This window comes from Apus apus, chromosome Z, assembly GCF_020740795.1.
Source record: "Apus apus isolate bApuApu2 chromosome Z, bApuApu2.pri.cur, whole genome shotgun sequence".
Classification (NCBI taxonomy): domain Eukaryota; kingdom Metazoa; phylum Chordata; class Aves; order Apodiformes; family Apodidae; genus Apus; species Apus apus.
Window position 1 is genome coordinate 59,630,692 of NC_067312.1, and position 18,857 is coordinate 59,649,548.

An 18,857-nucleotide genomic window follows, 5' to 3' on the forward strand; every position below is an offset into this window, starting at 1 on the left:
CAGTGAACTCAATGGCAGAATTCCCACCAACTTAATTGGGATCAAGATTCTTTGCATATTTTAAATACCTTCAACTTTTTAAAGCCTTTTCTAATAGTTTCTTGCTTGGAAAAGACTTAGATGTTCACGAGGCATGTGGATTTTGCTAAAGTGTGATGAATATTTTAATTATCAGGAGACAAAGGATGAAAACTTTGAAATCTGTGCACAAATCCAGTTTTATTTTGGTTACCTTCTTCAGTAGCTATAGAGAATACTTTGGAAACTGGATATTAGCTGAATTAAGTATGATTAGTCTTATTACAAACCCAAATCTCTGCCCAATCAGTTTTGAAAATCATTGTGCATGAAGCATTTCACCGCTCCTGTTTAAAACTAGATCTGGCAAACGAAATTGTAAAAAAAACAAAAGTAAAAAATGCACAAAACTATCAAAATGGCCTAGAGCATTAAAATCCAAAGATTTAATTTAAAAAAAAAAAAAAAAAAAAAAGGAGAGCTGCTGTTAGTTGTATCTAGTGTACTACCCATAGGTACAAGTGACTGGAAGCTTAGAAGTTTATATAGTTATTAATTACATTGAGAGCTTACACACATAGGCCTATTAAGTAGTGTCAGATTATATTTAAAAACCCTATTTCTGATATTCTTGGCTTGGTATCAGAAGTGGAATTAAAAGGAGTCTAGAATCAGAAAACAACTATTTTATTCTGATAGAAGCCTAAGAAAAGGCATGTAACCTCTGAAGTAGTTTATGGCTCTAGTTAGTTTAGTGCCCCATAACTGGCGTTTGCTCGGGGGAACTGGGGATGGCCTGGAAGCTGCCCTAGTGTACTTCTATGTACAAGGTAGAGAAATATAAGTGGCTGTCAGCCTTAGCCATTCAGGTCTTCTGTCCCTGGTTAAACATTCAGCAGGTCTTATGCAAATGCTTGCTGGTGCTTCTCAGTTGTTCTCCTGTGGCACTGCTGTTGCCTAAAGGGAAAGAGGAGATGGTTGCTGTTTTAAGGGAAAGAAACAGTCATCACCTGCTTCATGTTCTCAGCATGGGCCTTTACTCCTGCAGTAGCTCAGTACCTTAAAATACTCAGTGCATTTATTTTCAGTGATCCTTGCCGGAGTTTTATAGAAGGCACAGTGGACTTGACAAAATCACCCTGTCCATTGGTTGTGTGTGACCGTGAGCCAGCCCACAGCAAAAGGACAGATGAGGACTGTTTTCTCCTTCAGCCCGTATTTTCTTCCTGATACTCTGCTCTACTTTGTTTTGACAAAAACTGCTTGAAAGTCCAGCTTGAAAGACAGGCTGCAAGGAGAAACCACCTCACCCAGCAAAATTCCTGGCAGCAGGAACTGATGCACTGTGACACCCAAGATAAAACCAGTTTTCCCTCAGTGAACTTTTGCATTGCAGTTACCATGGTTTGTGCCTGAACTGTGCAAACACTTTCACAGGCAAGTCCTTGGACATACTAAATGCAATTTTAATTACTAGGCCTATGTAACTTCTCAAGTATTTACTGGAGATTTGGTTCACTAAGACTTCGTCATGGCCAGAAGGCACTAGGGACTTACCTGTGTGTTTTACCTACAGAAAAATTTGAGGCAAGGAGGAAGCACTGACTGTGCTATAGCTAGGCAGGTATACCCACTCATAAAAGATACACAAGTATACTTTATTCTCTTGGCGTTCTTAACTTACCGCTCTCTGTCTTCCTACTTTCTATTGAGATCTAGTAAGAAGAAGAAGGTTTGATTTTCCAGACAGTTATTCAGAAAGATGCACAGAGACCAGAAGGTTTTTGTATCATGAAGTCCTTTCAGACCACTGGGTGGCCCAGACTTGCTACCATTTTTCCCCTTACTGGAATTCCATTTACAGGAATTCATGAAAGAGACTCAATGACTAAGATTTCCCTCTCTCCTGTAAGCCAGATCCAGTTTCCCACAAAAGGTACAAAGACTGCCAGATGGTTACAGATCAAGGACAGGAAAACAGTCCAAGTCAAAACATCTAGTCACACTTGTTATCTTACATACTTCATATTCAATAAACACTTAAAGAACCCCAACAAATCAAACAAACACTGGGTTGTTGCATGAATATTGTTCAAATTTTTCCTATGTTTATTTCCCTTTAAAACTGTAATTACAAATTTGAGTTTACTCTCCCAAGGATCTTTGATACTTGGGAAGGTCAGTTTGTGTGTCAGCTGTTTGGAAAAGTTGTAATCACATAATGTGACAAACTTCAAAGAAATAATTTATGTGGTATTTGTTGATTAAATAAAACTTTAACTGGATCTTACTAAGGGCTCATGCCAGGAAACTCCTGAGCACTGAATTTCTGACTTCAGTGAAAGGTGAAATTGTTCTATATCTAACAAAACTGAACAGTCTTTGAACCTCTGTGGCTAAATGTCAAGAATTTGTCTTTTCTACCCATATAAGTAGCTATGTTTCCCAATACATGGAAGAGTGCTAAAAGGAACCCTGTTAAACACTCCCAGATGTTGTAGCTCGGTCACCTAAAATTGATCTTAAGATTTATTTTCTATTCAAATAGAAGTCTCATGCCATTGCTCAAGAATGCAGACAACAGCCAGCCAGTCTACTCTCACTCTCAGAACAAATCTGTGTCAAAATTTTGATTTTAGATAATTAAATTAACTTCATTTAAAAATTCTTTACTTTACAGTAAGCTACAAGGTTTAAAACAACTGACTTGAAATGTGATGCTTTTTGGCAGAACAGTTTAGCCAGGAAATGTTACACATGACTTAAGTTGGCCAAAACAATGTAGCTGCTTCACAGACTTCCATTGACTACGCTGAATTTACCATCATTTGCTGCCTAAAGACACTTAGCTAGCAGCAAAATTGTCATTAATCCTCCTCTCTGCTTGGAACTGCTCTCCTGATGATGAAGGAGGGGCAAGCTATAAAGTGGGGAACTGCGTAGGAGGGAAATGCAATTCAGCAAATTGCATGGTATTTGGAAACAGGCTTTATACTGGTCCTAGATGGGGATGGCCAGGGAAAGGCAGGACCTTCTGCCTGTCCCAGAGCACTGGCATCCATCTGGTGCAGGCGGGGGGCTGCCCCTTGTCCCCGTCCCTGCAGGGACTGAGGGCTCAGATCCTGGGGCTGGGTGGGGAAGTGTGTTATCTGGTACTTACACAGTGAGTCCTTTCTCCAAACTGGCTGTAGAAGGTCATCTTGACTTTGTTTTTGTGTCCAGTCCTCTGATCGAAGGTGTTGCAGCTGTCGAAGGGTGGGCTGTACAAATGCAGGCTGACGGCAGACTCTGTGTGGCTTATGTTCTCCACACGGTGCAGGCCAATAGAGTCTACACCAGCCAGGGCATGAAATGAGAGGTTGTGTCAGAGGGAAGATTTAAAAAAAAAATCTCAGATGCATGGAAAAATGATTTCTAAACCAAAACAGAGGAGTAAGCTAGTTAGGCATGCCCACACATTTAGAGGCAACAAGTGAGCACAGGGAATCTGACTGCTGTTCTCTAGCAGATTCCTAAATACAGTGGTAATTCAAAATACATTATTGCCTTCCATACTTCATGTAACTTCTGGATTACCTGCTACAGGATAAAAGCCAACAGAAATTCAGAGAAACTTAATGAAGGCCATGCCATCAGTAATTTTCCAGCTATCAATCTCAAAGGGCTTCTAAGTTATTTTCCTTGGAAATGCTGTTTTAGATGCTCCAGAAGCAGCAAGATTTGTATTTCTAAAAATTAGTGAGTGACTTTATAGGGAAAAAAGCTTTCTGTACAGCTAATTCTCAGCCCAGTAACAAAGATATTAGTCACATTAAAGGTCAGTTATGTGTTATTTGGGGCATGGACCTATGGACAGAGATAGAGCTGTCTTCTACTGCAGGCACCTGTTTCATTATTAATCCTTCCAATGTATTAGTTTGGATAACAGGCTTTCCATTTGTCTGCTCTTTTGACTAAAGTGACAAATTAGTAGTGATTGGCATACTTCCAGCCTTAACTGAATAGTAAGCGTAATTGAACACATAATAAAATAAGGCGCTGTCTGTTGCATGGTTACTGATGAAGTAGTGGCACTTTTTGCAATGTGGAGTAGAAAATCAAGCTATCATGCAAAAATGTAAGGTATGAAGAATCACATCCATGAAACAAACAATTTCCATTCTTCACTAATGTGGAGTTTTTTAGTTACTTGAAAGAGATCTCGAATTTAAATTTATGACCCTGCTGTAAAAACAACTCAGGCCTTTGTACTTGAATTAAGATGTTATATAATACTGAGGCCTGGGTTGTGCAATACAGGCATGACATCCTAAGAAGCATGAGTGCACTCTAAACTCTGATACATTTGAAATATAAGCCCTAAGTGTCATTAGCAGAGTTTACCTAAATAGAGGACGTAGGGGAAAAAAGTCCTAACTCTGTGCTCATCTAAGGGGAGACTTGAATAAACTCTGTTTAGTGGGTTGGAACCTTAAAAATAAAGTACAAGAGGAACTAAAGTACAAGAGAGACCAAGAAGCATGCGATAGAAACATCAAGGTCACTCACTATTGATGTAGTCAGGGCACTCAACACACTGTCAGTGTTTTCCTTCTATTTGTTTTACCTGTTTCTTTTAAACCAAAATATCTGTTATGGCAGAGATCCAAACTGCCTCAGAGAATCTGATACCAAATTTGTTTAAAACAACTAAGGAAGATTTGGATCAGATACACACGGAATGCAATTGCTTGCATCGGAAAGAACCAAATAGGTTGGAAAAAATGAGTTTGAGAACCCATGTGTCATGTTTTCATTACATGTGGCACACCTTCAATAGAAGGCTGCAGAGCACTAGTTTTCCTCCCCATAGTTGGGGTAATTTAGCCTTCCCATTATGTGATAGACTAAGCCTCACCTTGGCTTAACCCTTTACTCAATGTGAGGCTCCCTCCAACCGGGGAGTTCCCAAGCTCAGCCCCACAAGGTGTGTGCTCTGTTTTTTGCCTTATCACATACAGAGCAGATGGACCCCTTCTCTGGGAGCTTTGCCTATGTTCTGCTGAACTCATTGCTGTTCCACATGATGTGTAATGTCTTTCACAGCATCAGAATATGTAACACCCTGCTGGCCACTCCAGGGTGGCCTCCCACATAGTACAAGATGGTGATAGTTACAGATATGTCTAATGGCATGAATTTAGGTACCTAGGGAAAATTACTGGTAGAGACTCAGTTGTCTCTGAGCAACTGTGCAGTCAGGCATTATTTCTGTAGATTGGGTAGACTTGAGCATTTAAATTCTGCTGATGCTACACTTGAGCACTACAGCTATGATTGATTTGGGTAAGAAGTAGCTTCTGCTCCTCAATGGTCAATTTATTCCATAGACAGCTTTTATGTTTTTGATCTAGGGTTTCCATGACTGACCAAAATGATTATTTATTTGGAAAAAATCAAGGTGATTAAGCTACATAATCTTTGGTTTCCTTATTTCTCACAAAGTACTATTTAAGGTGTATGTTTACAAGCACTTTCAGGTAGTAATAGGTAGGCACAGTGCTGAAGGTTGTTTGGCCTCGAGGAGATACCTGGCATATGTAAGTATCAAGCAATTGCTGCAAGGTCTTAAGAGTGAGTTAAAAGGATGTTTTTGTTGTTTGTTTTACTGAATACAAATACAGGTTTGTACAGAATCTAGAGAGGCATGTGCTTAAACTGTGCACAAACCCATTAGCATTATACTGTTTAAGGTAGGACACGAGAGCAGATGAGCTTTTTCATTAGGAATAGTACTCATAGAAGGGTAGTTGTCAAAATTAATAGCTTACCATTGATGTAGGCACACTGATTTTCCCTCAAAACTCGTTCTGATTTCTTAGTCATTTCACCATTCCCTTTTTTCTCAGGCCACTCAAACAGTGTCTCCTTTAGATTTCCCTGGAGGATCTTCATAAAGCAGTGTGAGTCGGTGTGATCATGGATACTGCTATATATGTAAAAAAAATAACCAAACTCAGTGTGATATTCATATTTAATTTTAGTACAGCAAATAGGGAACATGGCATGGCACAGTATTATTGTGTCTGGACAGAGCACGAGAATGACATGCCATTGCACAAAAATCCTAGGGAAAAATTTTAGCAATTACTATTTAACTACTTAAAACTGTTACTTTAGAACTGTATTGGGAAAAGCTCACATACAGCAGGACTTGGAGAAGAATCAGATATTGATCAACCTATGACTTTGCCAGAGAGAAATACAAAGGAAGTCTGGAGGAGCAAGAAGGACAGAATAATTATTCAGAACAGAAGAATTCTTGTTGGCTAAGAAACAAAATCAGACTTTTCACAATGACCCCAGGGAGAGGCTGGTATAAACTTGCAAATATACCTGGTATTTGCAGATTCACCATGCTTGCTGCAAAAACAAGTGAAAAATCTGCTAATTTTGCTTATTTTCCATGGTCTCTTTATTGCTGGAGTGCACAGGCATTTGTTGAAGAAAAAATTCTGTACCTCTCACTCTGTTAGTAGAACCAGCTTCAGTAAGCTGTGACTTTCACTAGTTTGTAAAACTTGAACAAAGCCAGTAGGATCTGCCTCCTTGCTCTGAAGTATGTTTTAATTGCTACATTTGGAGACATACAGGCTAGATAAGTAGTTTAGTTGGGGTTTTTTGTTGGTTTGTTTTGTGTTTTTTTTTTTTAAATAGAGGACTAACTGTTACGGAAATCAATGGGATTAGGACAAAAGGGAGAGCTCTCCACTCCTGAGGGTTGAGGGAAAAGGGGAAATTTGACACTCCTGGAAGTACAGTGCTAATAAGTTTAAATAAAAAACTTGGTACTTGTACATTACTGTTCCCAGTAAACAAATGTCAGGGTTTCTTACTAACTGAGATGCCAAGAGAGCAGAGCTTGCTTCAGGCACAGAACAGTTCACAAATGCCACGTTGTCCTGCTCCTTCTGCAAGCCATGAGAACAATCTGGTCCTCCTCATGTAGGAAGCAAAAACAACTTGTGGTCTCGGTCCAGCTCTAGCAAATGCTTATCCAAACCATCTAGAGCTCGACATAAATTACAGGTTTTGTGAGAATAGACTGGAAGGAGTAGAGGTGGTAGGCTTGGTTCCTATATCCCTCTGAGTATAACATCATGGCATTCTCTAGACAATACTGTAAATGTTCAATTGCACTCTCGATTAAAAGACATTAAAAAAAATCATCTCTGATATCTCCTTTTCTATTTATATGTGAGAATAATCAGTCAAACCTGCAAGTTTTGTTATACTGTATTGTGTTTTAGTCAGCATTTTGTGAAATCTGTCCAAGGGACAGATTTTGCCCTCTGGAGGCCACAGCAGCAGTGGGGTCCATTTTGAGGGAATGGATGGGGTGCATGGACCAAAAGAACCAAGTAGTTCTAGAAAGGGGCTCCCTTCTCACAGCCTGCAGTCCTAAACCAAACCTACTCTTCTCATCTTGTTGGGATTTAAACACTATGAGAGAACAAAGACTATTCAAACTGCGTCAAGTCTTGCTTCTGCAACCAAGTCTTGTATGGGTTTGTTCTATGGGAGAGATTGAAAAGGGCCTGTTTGACCTGTTCTGCCTAAAGGTCCTGCAGTATCTCTGGGGCAGAAACTTCCTCTGCCAGAACGGGTGCTTCGATTCAGTACAAAACCAGAGTGATTTTAAAAGAGTGCTCTAAAAATGTCCATGAGGTACAAACTTGTAAAAGATATGGCAAATATTCAGGACTGTTACAAAAATAGGAGGTCTGCAGTGCTTTGTTTCCAGACATTTTCTGATAGCTCACATAAGGGCACATTATTTGTGTATTTTTTTATGATAGGGAAAGATCGAGTGGCTTTACATCTGTTTGCTAAAAACATGGTCTTCGGATACGAACCTGCCATGCCCTTCACCCCAGCACAAGATCATTAGGTTGAACTTTCCATTTCCATTGTCCACAAGATTTCTTGTATACCTGAAATACAAAATGTTTGTTTTTTACTGCTTTTTACTGATATGCCTATAATAAACGTAGTTATACAAAGATATTTATGAAGGAAGGTTGTATTACATAAAAATCCTTTATTCTTCTTTTTCTTGAAAACCAAGCTTTATTTGGAAAAAAATGAAATTGTATTTTTAAGCTTTTTTTTCTTTTTTTCTTTAAGAGTCCCTTTTCTGGGTGGAAAAAAATGGACATATTTAATATTTTATAATCATAGCACTTTTGAATTACATAGATGATTGGAGTTTGGAAACTGTGAGTCTGAGACTAGAGTAGTAGACAGGATCAAATCAAAATAGTTATTGAATGAAGTCACTTTGGCAGCTGGCTTATAATTAGAAACAGAGGACTGCACTGAAACAAGAAAAATACATGGTTACATTCTTCTGTAGTTCCTTTTCAGATATTCTTGGCTTCTGTTACGCAGCATCAGTTGTACAAAGCCAAAAAAACCCAAAAAAATAAGACCTCAGGCTTCCCGTACATGGTCCTTCTACTCTGTTCCTGAAAGTTCTACATCTTGTACTGTAGCAGTTGTGCATTTATGAATCACCTGTGAAGTAACACGTGCCACCACGTACTTCTGAAAAAAGTTTATCACAGCAGAATTTCTTTAAAGTTTTTGTTTTTGTTTTGGTTTTGGTTTGGTTTGGTTTGGTTTTTTTACGTAACTTGTAGGTAACAGAACAAGCTTGCTTCTAAACGCTTTTTATCAATAGGTGTGTCCTAGACCATGACTTGGTCTCAGGGCTTAAATAGCAACATCTTGTGTTTGTTTCCTTGTACTTTCCTGCAAGCCTGTTCCCTCCCTTTGCCCCTACCTGCCACTCATCTCATCCTATTGAAAAGTTCACTAGAAAAGGGACCAGGTTTTTGCTCTAGATGTCTTTTTCCATGGTGGATCCTCTGTCCCAGAGCTGGTGCTTCTAGCTGTTATGGTGCAAATAACCCAGTGGGACCTCCTGGTTTACTTTTAGCTTTAGTCATGAATATTCACACTCTGTCAAGTAAAGCAAATAATTATGTCAATGACAGGACACCTCACACTCACCTAAAAGATGCAAGCAGGAGCACACAGAAAGTGCACTGACGTGAAGCCAGTGTTAACCCTTCCCCACAAGACCACTGTGTTTTAATCAAGATAGAATCCCCATAATTAATTACTTTCAAGGCTTAACATATCTATGCTGACTCTCACTGCATCCACAACTCGTGCATGTATTAGGTAGACATGTTTTTCCTGTGATATCAGAACGCAATTAATGCTGGTGTTTGACTGAAATTTTCAAGTGCTGTTATTTCTCTAGAGCAGATTTGGCTGGCCAGAAATGAAAAGCAAACAAACAACCAACAATAACACCCCCCCCCCCCAAAAAAAAAAAAAAAGGCAAAAAAAAAAAGCACAGCCCAAAACAAAAACAACAGAAAAATGCAACCAACCATCAACTAACAAACCAAAAAACTCCAAAAAAACCCAAAGAAACAAACCCACAAAAAAATCAAACCCAACTAAAAGAAACCCACTCAAACAACCCAGGCTGCCATGCATACTTCTAATATTAGCACATTTTGGTTTTCAGGTTCTTAGTTTTCCTACGTCGTGTTACAAATTTAACCATTTGCTCTGAATGGAGGAGAGTCAACGCGAGGTGAAGGGAGGCTAAAGCAAAATTTTTAGAAAATAAAAATTAAAAAAAGCAGAGTGATGTTTTCATTATTTATCTTAACTTAAAAAATAAGAAAATGAAATTTTTTTGGCTGCTTCACTAGGGGAGCTCAAACAAGTACCGGCGGTCTCACGGCTGCGAGCCCGCGGCCGCGGGACCCCCGGTACCGGCTGGGTGCGGCCGTGGGTCCCCCGGTACCGGCTGGGTGCGGCCGCGGGACCCTCGGTACCGGCTGGGTGCAGCGGCTCTGCCGGGCCCGCCGGTGCCGCCATTGGCCGCCGCCGCCCCGCCCGCTCCCCGCCCCCGCCCGGCCCCGCCGCGGGGCACAGCGGACCGGCAGGGTGTGCGTGTGTCCTGTCCACCATCCCCCCGCAAAGCTGCCCCGCACCCTCTCAGGGGTCCTTTGCCCCGCTCGACAAACTCTGGGGCTCCCCGTCCAGGGTGAGGGGCGCGGCGGCGGGGTCGTGGGTGCTGCGGGGTGTTTTGTACCTGTACTGGTCGAATTTGGCGTACTGCAGCCACTCCTCGGGGTTGCTCTCGTACGACTCCATCAGCGCCTGCACTTCCTCCACGCTGACTTTGTCCTCGGCGAATATCCGATGGAGGATGCGGATCAGCTCCTCCAGGCTCCGCGCCTTCCACGTCTCCGTCTGCACCGGCTGCTCCATCACCGCCGGCTGCTCCATCGCCGCCAGCCTCTGCCCCCGGACCGGCCCCTCCGCCTCCCTTTATGCGCCGGGAGGCACGGCGGGAGCCTACCACCGCCCCGGCGGGCGGGCCCGTGGCCAGCCGTGCCCATCCCCGGCCCCGGGAGCGGGGCCACCGACCCCGGCGGGCGGGAGCAGCCCGAGCTGCCTGCCAGGGCGCGCCCCGCACCGCCCGCTCGGCCTCCCCTCCGGCCGTCTGTCCATCCGGGGGGACCGGGGCAGCTCCGGGTTTAACCCCTCGGCGGGGCGAGCGGGGGTTCAGCTCTTCGATACCCCCGGTGAATACGGAGAGAAGAAGTAAGTGGCGGTGGCTGCCGGGCGGGGTGCATCCCCGCCTCCACAAAGCTCCCCCCTGTCCCTGCCGAGCCTCTTTGTGTGAGCATCTTCATCCCGTCGGACGAGGTCTGCGGCTGACAAAGCGTGGCCCGGCGCTGTTCCCATTCCTTATGTCCCAGAGGAAGAAGCTTCCAGGCAGATGAGCTGCAGCAAAGCAGTGTTCATTTGAGGCTGGCCTTAAAAAAGATTAAATCTAGAAGCTCTATTTAAAAGCAAAACAAAACACACTGGTATCCTATTCACTAAGAAAACTGCTGCTGGAGGTTACATGAACACAGCCTGCCTGTTGAAAGTGCTGTTCCTTGGAAGCTGTACACTCTGCAGGCACATTTAGGGCTACTGTGACCACTAGAACTCAGCGTGTACACAGAAATGTAATGGTTGGGACAAAGGAGACCAGGCTAAGGTGACAGATCATCCTCACACCCCTCAGTCTGTCAAACCTACATGCTGGCTGGAGAACAAGCAGATGCCATGTCAGCTGTCTTCATTTCCAGTTCAACTTGTAAATAGCATGTTTATTAGTCATGACTTCTGGAACTCACTAATGTCACAGAATTGTGCTTTTAAAAATCCATCTTTCTGTTCTATAAAGAGTTTGGCTATTCACGTCTGCCTGGTAATTGTGGGGTGAAAGTAAGCACAGTGGTTGTGTGTCTGCTGTAGCTCTGAGGCATAAAGGTGCTCACAGTATTTGAGGCTTGTGGTTTTCCTTAGAGATAGGTACATTGAGGTATTCCTAGTGTGCCTGCTTGCTCTTCCCTCTTCCTGACCAGTGCATCAAGCAAGTATGAGAAAAAGAAGCACCATTAACACAGTAAATACAACTTGAGAGGCTGGATGAATTTCTGTCTCCACTGCAGTTGGGAATACATTCCCATAGATTTAAGTGGGGGCTGGGATCCAGTGCATTAAAGTGAAATATGAACGGATGCAATAGATACCTTGTCCAAAACCTCTCCTGGCACCCAGAAAGCAGACCCAATCTCATAGCTACTTTTTAAAGCAGTGACATTTGTGTGTGTGTGTGTATGAGAGTACTGTGATAATTTCAAGCAGACTTTTTAAGATCCAAAAGAACTGAAAACCACACTCAGTTTCTGACACTCAACCAGTATACCCTGGCACTGGTACCAACAGCCTAAATGTGTGGCTGAAGAAAAGGTAATCCTTCTTGGAGAACTGCAGGTAATGAAAAAACACATCAACTCCCTTAGTAATTTGTTCAAACTCTCAGTATAGAACAAGTGCTTTGCTTCCTAATGAAATTTGCCTCAGGTCCAACTTAGCTATTGCTTGGTGGCAAAAGATTGTATAGGAAAATACTTCTTTTCAGACTAGCTTGAGTATTCCCATATGGGCACCATTAAAACTGCTGTAGGTTGTGAAAAGACAGAACTAGGGTGAAATGCCTTGTGACAATTACTTCACAGTCAGAACTCACACCGTTTTAGAGGTTGTAGAAAACACTACCCAAAGAGCTAAAATATCTTAGAAGAATTAGGTAAGGTGTAAGGATGATCAGAATGGGTTGTGAAATGAACAGTGAGATAGGCTTTCAAATATTATTATAATTTTTTAATTATTATTATTATATTCCCAGGATCTGATTTAAATTATTTCCCACAAGCTAAATATCTCTCTGCTTACTTGTACAAATATGTGTTTGGTGATATTCTGGTATTTAAACCCAGAAAAAAACCAAACAACTAGGCTTCTACTGTAAATCCCAAAAACCTTAGAACTTTGATTGCCACAATGATGATGAGATAATTAGTGATGCTCTTAAATAATGCCAGTAAAAGCAAGTGGACATTTTATATTTTCCCCTATTACAACTGAGGGATCAGGTGGGATCTAAATATTGCAGTTTCAAACTGCTCTTGTTTCTATAGCTCATCTATAGTGCTGTACCAATTTGCCAGTGTTTTCCTTGATGACCAAAACCTGAAAATTCTCAAGTGGTAATAGAAAACATTATGCTTCTATTTACTCCTATTCAAAAGTGTTTACAGTTTTAAATTCTTTAATCTTTCATCATAACTTGATCCTGAAAACTTCTATAGGAGTTGAGTACTTGATTGTATGAATATCACTAGGATCAATATTTATACCTCTCCTGCTTATGTTTTTGCTAATACTCTACAGATAGAAATGGTGCAAGGATCTGAGCACACAGAGCAGTTAAAAGATTTTAGCGTCAGTCACCAAAGTTATCTGTCACTGAAAATTTAAAAAATGAAAAGAGGACATTGTAATCCACACAGCATGGAAATTGTCTTCACGTTCTCAGTTGTGTTTTATATACAGGAATGTACAGCATTTTACCAGTTTGTTTTTATTTCTGTAAATCATACATTTATACCCCTGTAGAAATTAGCTATTGCATGCATTTCTCAGCTATTCTATTATTCTAGAATAATAGTCTCTGGGAGGCTTTGTTCCAAGAAGTGCACAGCATGCTTTTTTATAGCAAAAAGCTTAGGTCCCTTTAAATTCCAATTACTTAATGCTTAGTTAAGTAGAAAAAAGGTCCAAAGTTGAGGCAAATGGCACTGTGATTTACATCTAGATATATTACAATGAGGTATGCAACACTGCAGCTGATGCTCATTTCCTTAGGAGCTGGATTGCACACCAGTAAAGGTACAATGGATAGCCACACATCAATGAAGGTTAAAAATCTACAGGAAAAATTACTTTTGATCGGAACTCAGTTGTACTAACATGTCTCACAAATTAGGTCTTTGGATAGCACCAGATCTCTCTGTCCCTGGCTTTTCAAGATTAGCAGGTACTTAGTACTATACTCCCATTAAATAATTAATTCTGCTAGAATTACATTTGCTAGCTCCTGTAATCAAGGTCACTTATCTTGTTCCTCTGATAAATGAGCTATTGAGCTTTACTTAATGATGGCACACCTTGGTGTTTCTTGGAGGAGGTATGTGATCACATTTAGTTCTCCTCAATGTGTATGATGCTATGACATCCATAGGATGACAAATGAGTACTTTGTACTTCCTGTGTACAAAACCCACAGTCCCTAAAGAGGATACATAATTTTGGAGCTACAGAGAAAGAATGAGCATGGAGCTCTGGGGAAGAAGCATAAAGATCTACGGTCTTTTCCTGTACATCATGTTATACAGCCCCTGTGAAAAGTACAGAACCATGAAAGGTTCACACAGAAAGCAAGTAATTCTTGTGTTCTTCATGACATAACTTCACTGAGAGGCAGAGAGGAAACCAAGAAACCATTCTTGCTGATACCCTGGCAGTTAAAACCCTGTCTTGGAAAATGGGAGTTTGGGCTTTAGGTATAGAAACTCTGCTTTATAGACTGATGCCCAACCACAAAACTATTAGCCAAAAACCAGTTATAAGCACTTCAAGCAATCATGGGACATGACACCTTACTCAGAGAGACCTACCAGCTGAAGTGCCCAAGCATATATTAGCACTTCATCTCCTGTGCAGCTCACCAGCTTTTTCTCCAAACTTACTGAGGGAAATCTTCAATTAGGATTGATGGAACTAATGAACTCCAGTGTTAGACACTTTGCACCATGTATTGGGCATGAATACATAGCTTGGAATTGAAGACTTCATGATGCATCTTGTCATTTGAAATAAAAATTGTGGGCAAGTCAAAAGCGGGATCCAAGATATGTGAATCCTCAGACTGCTACAGCAAACAACTACACTGTCTCTTTGGTCTGTTAGCCTGGAGAGATAATAGCACTTCAACCCCATAGTGAGCATTTACACCTCCTCCTCTAGACACTATGGCTTTTACCTCTTTAGAAATGGTATTAAGTCCCTGTTCACCTAGGCTTCTTTAGGTTTGCAGAGAGAACTTTTGTAAGAGAAAATGTGGATCTGCAGCTGTAGTGCAAGTTTTGGGGCTACATGACTCAATGGCAGTACTCCTCTGAGGACACTTATGAGAACATTTTGTCACATAAATCACAATACAGATGAAAGGTTAATAGCCTGCACCAGGGGAACTCATGTTACCTTAAGCATACAACAGTGTGTTGCATAGTTTCAGAGCATTTCAAGAGGTTTACTGACTTTTCCTTTCAGGCTTTTCATGATTTAAGGACTGCAACCTGCATATGAAAACCTTAAGTGCTTCAGAATATAGAGACCAGAGTTCTGTCCCTTTTATTTCACCTGAAGGTCTTTGAACTCTTGGAAGGATACCAATTGCACAGAAAAGACCTTTCATTTCATAATCAACAGGAAACACAAGTAAATGTTTGTTGCAGACGTCACTCAGATTGCTATTTGGAAGCAATGAACCGTCTAAAGCAGCACTTCCCAAACCCTGGTCTACCATCTAAATCTAAATGATTGTGGAGTCCTACATGCAAGTGGGATGACTCCTTCTGGGGCTGTGGAATAGCACTGCAGCTGTTCCTCAGTCATATAACCAGGAAAGTGAGATTGATCCCTCACTACACAACATATTTTGCATGAGAACCTGCTGCTTGCACAGTGATTCGCAGAAAAAAAAGCCTGAAAACAAATTGTATCAAGCATAGATCATCCAGTGAAACATCTTCAGGTTACAAAATGCAGTAATGACTGAGTGAAATGGGGCACCACATACCAAGTCATGCCATACAGTGAAGACACTGACTACTAAACAGCATGTGTACTGCTGAAGGAAAAAAATAAACCACACTGAAGAGCTGTGTGGCATTAAACCACACAGCACAGAAAGAACTCCTGGAAGAAGTCAGTTTGATCCTCTTTTGGTGGGAGGTTAGTACACTATGCATGTGTTCTTAATAAAATATTGATATTTCTGTGAGAAAGATACTTGAAAATCAGTTTCTTTTTATTTCAATTTGTGGTATTTATATGAGAAAGCTAAAGTGCTGGCTGGCCTTCTCTGCACTGACAATATTTACTGTTCAGTTTTCTGTTGGAGCCCTTTTCTTCTTTGAGGTTTCCTGTTTCAGACCTCAAGAGCTCTTAATGCATTTTAGTTCCCAAGAGTTCTTGGGGTTAGTTCCATTACCAAACTGGGTTTGAGAGAAAGACATTTTTGTCTGCCTTTATGTCATATAATGATTTTTGCAATTGGAACATGTAACTGAACACCTCCCTCCCCCCCCCTTTTTTTTTAATTAAAAATTATGCTTAAACTCTCCATGCAATTACATTAACTCATTCCAATTGTTATATATTTATATATAAAAAAATACTTTCACATGGAAACATTCCATGAGACAACACAGAGCAAGGACACTGAGACTCCTGTACTTTTTCCTCAATGTTACAGTGTTTGTAGTCTACTTCTAATTAAAAAGTGAATTGAGATGTGTAAGTAGTAGTCCCTCACCATCTGGGATCTGTATCCTTAACAAAAAATGTTGCAGGACCTAGCTATTGGCATGCATTTAGATCAAGCATGTATGTGATAATTACATGGAGGGAAAGTGGGAGGACCACTTAAAAAAAGCAGTTCTGAGAATACTCCTGAAGTTCCAAGAGGGACAATGTTTTTCTCCCCAAGGTTTAATTCCCCTCAATATGCAAACAAGGGATTGAAACTCACCTGAAATTGGGACTGTGTCTGTGCTAACAAATGTCCCAAGGACTGCCCTCTGGCACAGAGGCCAACTTGCCAAGAGCAGTTTGCATCCACATTATTTACCTTTCAGCCTCCAGAACAGGCTGGTTGTTTCCAAAGTGCCCACCGGGAATGGTACCTTGCTAACTCCTGAACTGTGCACTCCTAAATCTGTGCCAGCAACTGTTACACCAACTAAGTGCACAGATGAGCAAGCTACAGTGTGCCAGAAAATTTTCTGGCACTGAGTCTACCAACATAGATCAAGTGTGACTGGCTTAAAGTTAAGCCCTTAACAGACTTATTTTGGTCTCTCCTTAGCCAATAGTATGATTTATTCAACATTTCTTAACCATCCATTTTAGGGTGAAACAAACTATGTTTTTGTCCTTCTAGGTATCTTGGCATCAAGTAAAAAGTTTTCTCACACACAAAAAAAATATGGATGCCCCATCCCTGGAAGTGTTCAGGGTCAGGCTGGATGGAGCTTTGAGCAACCTGGTCTAGTGGGCGGTGTCGCTACCCATACAGGGTCATTGAAACTATATGATCATTAAGGTCCCTTCCAACCCAAATAATACTTTGGTTCTATGAAAATACAGTGAGATGCATCTGATATCTCATGGTGTTGTGGTTACTGAAACAAGTGCAAAGCAGAGACAAGCAGAATATGTAGAATTTTATGAAGAATGGATATGTGAATTTCATCCCCCTCACTCTGATTTTACTGTAGATCAGTACATTCAGGATTATGCTGTGGGAATAATTAGGACAGACACATATTCTGTTAATGTCTTAGCAGTAATTCTTCAAGACATAAATGTCTATATAACATTTGCTCAATATGCACACAGGTGACATGACATCATTTAACTCTCAAGGTAACTTTGGTTTCACTTATCTCCTTCATCTTTTCCAAGTGATTTTAAGTCTAGTTCAAGCCACAAATGAGTAATACATCATTGATGCTAGTCTCTAAACCATTATCTCAGCAATAACTGATATGAATAATGCCTCCCAGCTCAGAGAGTTAGAACTTAGTGATTGTTACCTTGGGAGATCAAGGGAGGTTCTTCCACCCCTCCACTGGGCCTTGGTGAGACCTCACTTGGAATATTGTATCTAATTCTGGGCTCCTCAATTCAGGAGGGACAGGGATCTACTTGAGAGAGTCCAACACAGGCTAAGAAGATGATTTAGGGACTGGAATACCTGCCTTATGAGGAAGGCTGAGACACCTGGGGCTTTTCAGTCTGGAGACGAGAAGACTGAGGGAGGGTTTAATTAACATCTATAAATATATGAAGGCTGGACATCAAAAAGGCAAGCTCATCAGTAAGCTCTTTTCACTTGTGCCCTGTGATAGGACGAGGGCAACAGATTCAAACTCGAACGCAGGAAGTTCCACCTCAACATGAGGAAGACCTTCCTTACTGTGAGGGTTACAGAGCACTGGAACAGGCTCCCCAGAGAGGTTGTGGAGTCTTCTTCTCTGGAGACTTCCAAGATCTGTCTGGATGCCTTTCTGAGTGATCTGCCCTAGTTGTGTGTGGTTTTTTGGTCCTGTTCCAGCAGGGGGGTGGACCCGATGATGTCCAGAGGTCCCTTCCGACCCCTAATATTCTGTGATATTCGGATGTTGTAAAGTAATAAGTCTTTCATAACACCAGTATAATAACTCTGCTTTCCAACACTTATCTTTATTTATCAGTCTTTAAAAATTAGTTTATTTACTGAATTTTTTCAATTTACCAATTTTTAAATTCTATTACATAAAATCAAGCTAATTAAATTATATTGCAAATATTGGTAGTTCAGTGCTCTACCATCTCTGGATAGAACACAATACTTTTCTAAGTTAACTATTTTTGGGTTTGTTTTTATTTGCCACTCTCACAGACCTGCACAAAATGCCAACCCTTGCGTTCATACCCTTTTTCCCTCATGCTGCAGCAACTGAAGTTACTTTAACCATACAGTGAACACCTTTGCTCAAGGCAAACTGAACAGAGAACATATTTCATGTTCTACCTAAGATTTGGATGTTTCCAATTTAATGGAAATATTATTTTTAAAGAGGCAAGTACATATATTTTAAAGCAGGATCATATATGATTTTACATGCTAAAAATGTCACTTCTTAAAACAGGAGAACTAAGATGTCTTTTGCAAGCTTTGTCTTTTGCAAATTCTACAAGCAATGTGCTGCTAACAATTTAAATGTTCACGCAATATATCCTATACCTGGTATCTTTGCAGTCTAGTCTGCTATTTAAGAATATGCACAAGGAAAGAGTCAAGCCCTGGCTCCAGACAGAGAGAGCCCATGGTCCTTAAGGAGTTACCAGAGATAAACAAGCACAGATTGCCTCCCTGATGTGAGAAGGCAGAAAACTATAGGGAAAATTGGCAAAAAGGAGGACTGGCTCTGTAAAGAGGGTACAGAAGCTACACAGAGGAATTAGTGAGATTGGAACTGGCAGTCGTTGAAAGGAAAGAAACAGAATAAAAGCAGCCACTTAGAACATTCAGGAAACAG

At 41.0% G+C, this 18,857-nt stretch overlaps 1 protein-coding gene across 1 annotated transcript; it reads right to left on the bottom strand.

The window, feature by feature from the left end:
* Positions 1-200: 200 nt before the first annotated feature.
* CDO1 (cysteine dioxygenase type 1) lies at positions 201-10,402 on the bottom strand. The gene is made up of 5 exons (XM_051643287.1): positions 10,178-10,402; positions 7,914-7,991; positions 5,829-5,986; positions 3,179-3,348; positions 201-975 (listed from the first exon to the last, which is right to left on the bottom strand). The coding sequence occupies exons 1-5, from the start codon at positions 10,372-10,374 to the stop codon at positions 946-948; spliced, it is 633 nt and encodes a 210-aa protein (XP_051499247.1). The 5' UTR covers positions 10,375-10,402; the 3' UTR covers positions 201-945.
* Positions 10,403-18,857: the final 8,455 nt, after the last annotated feature.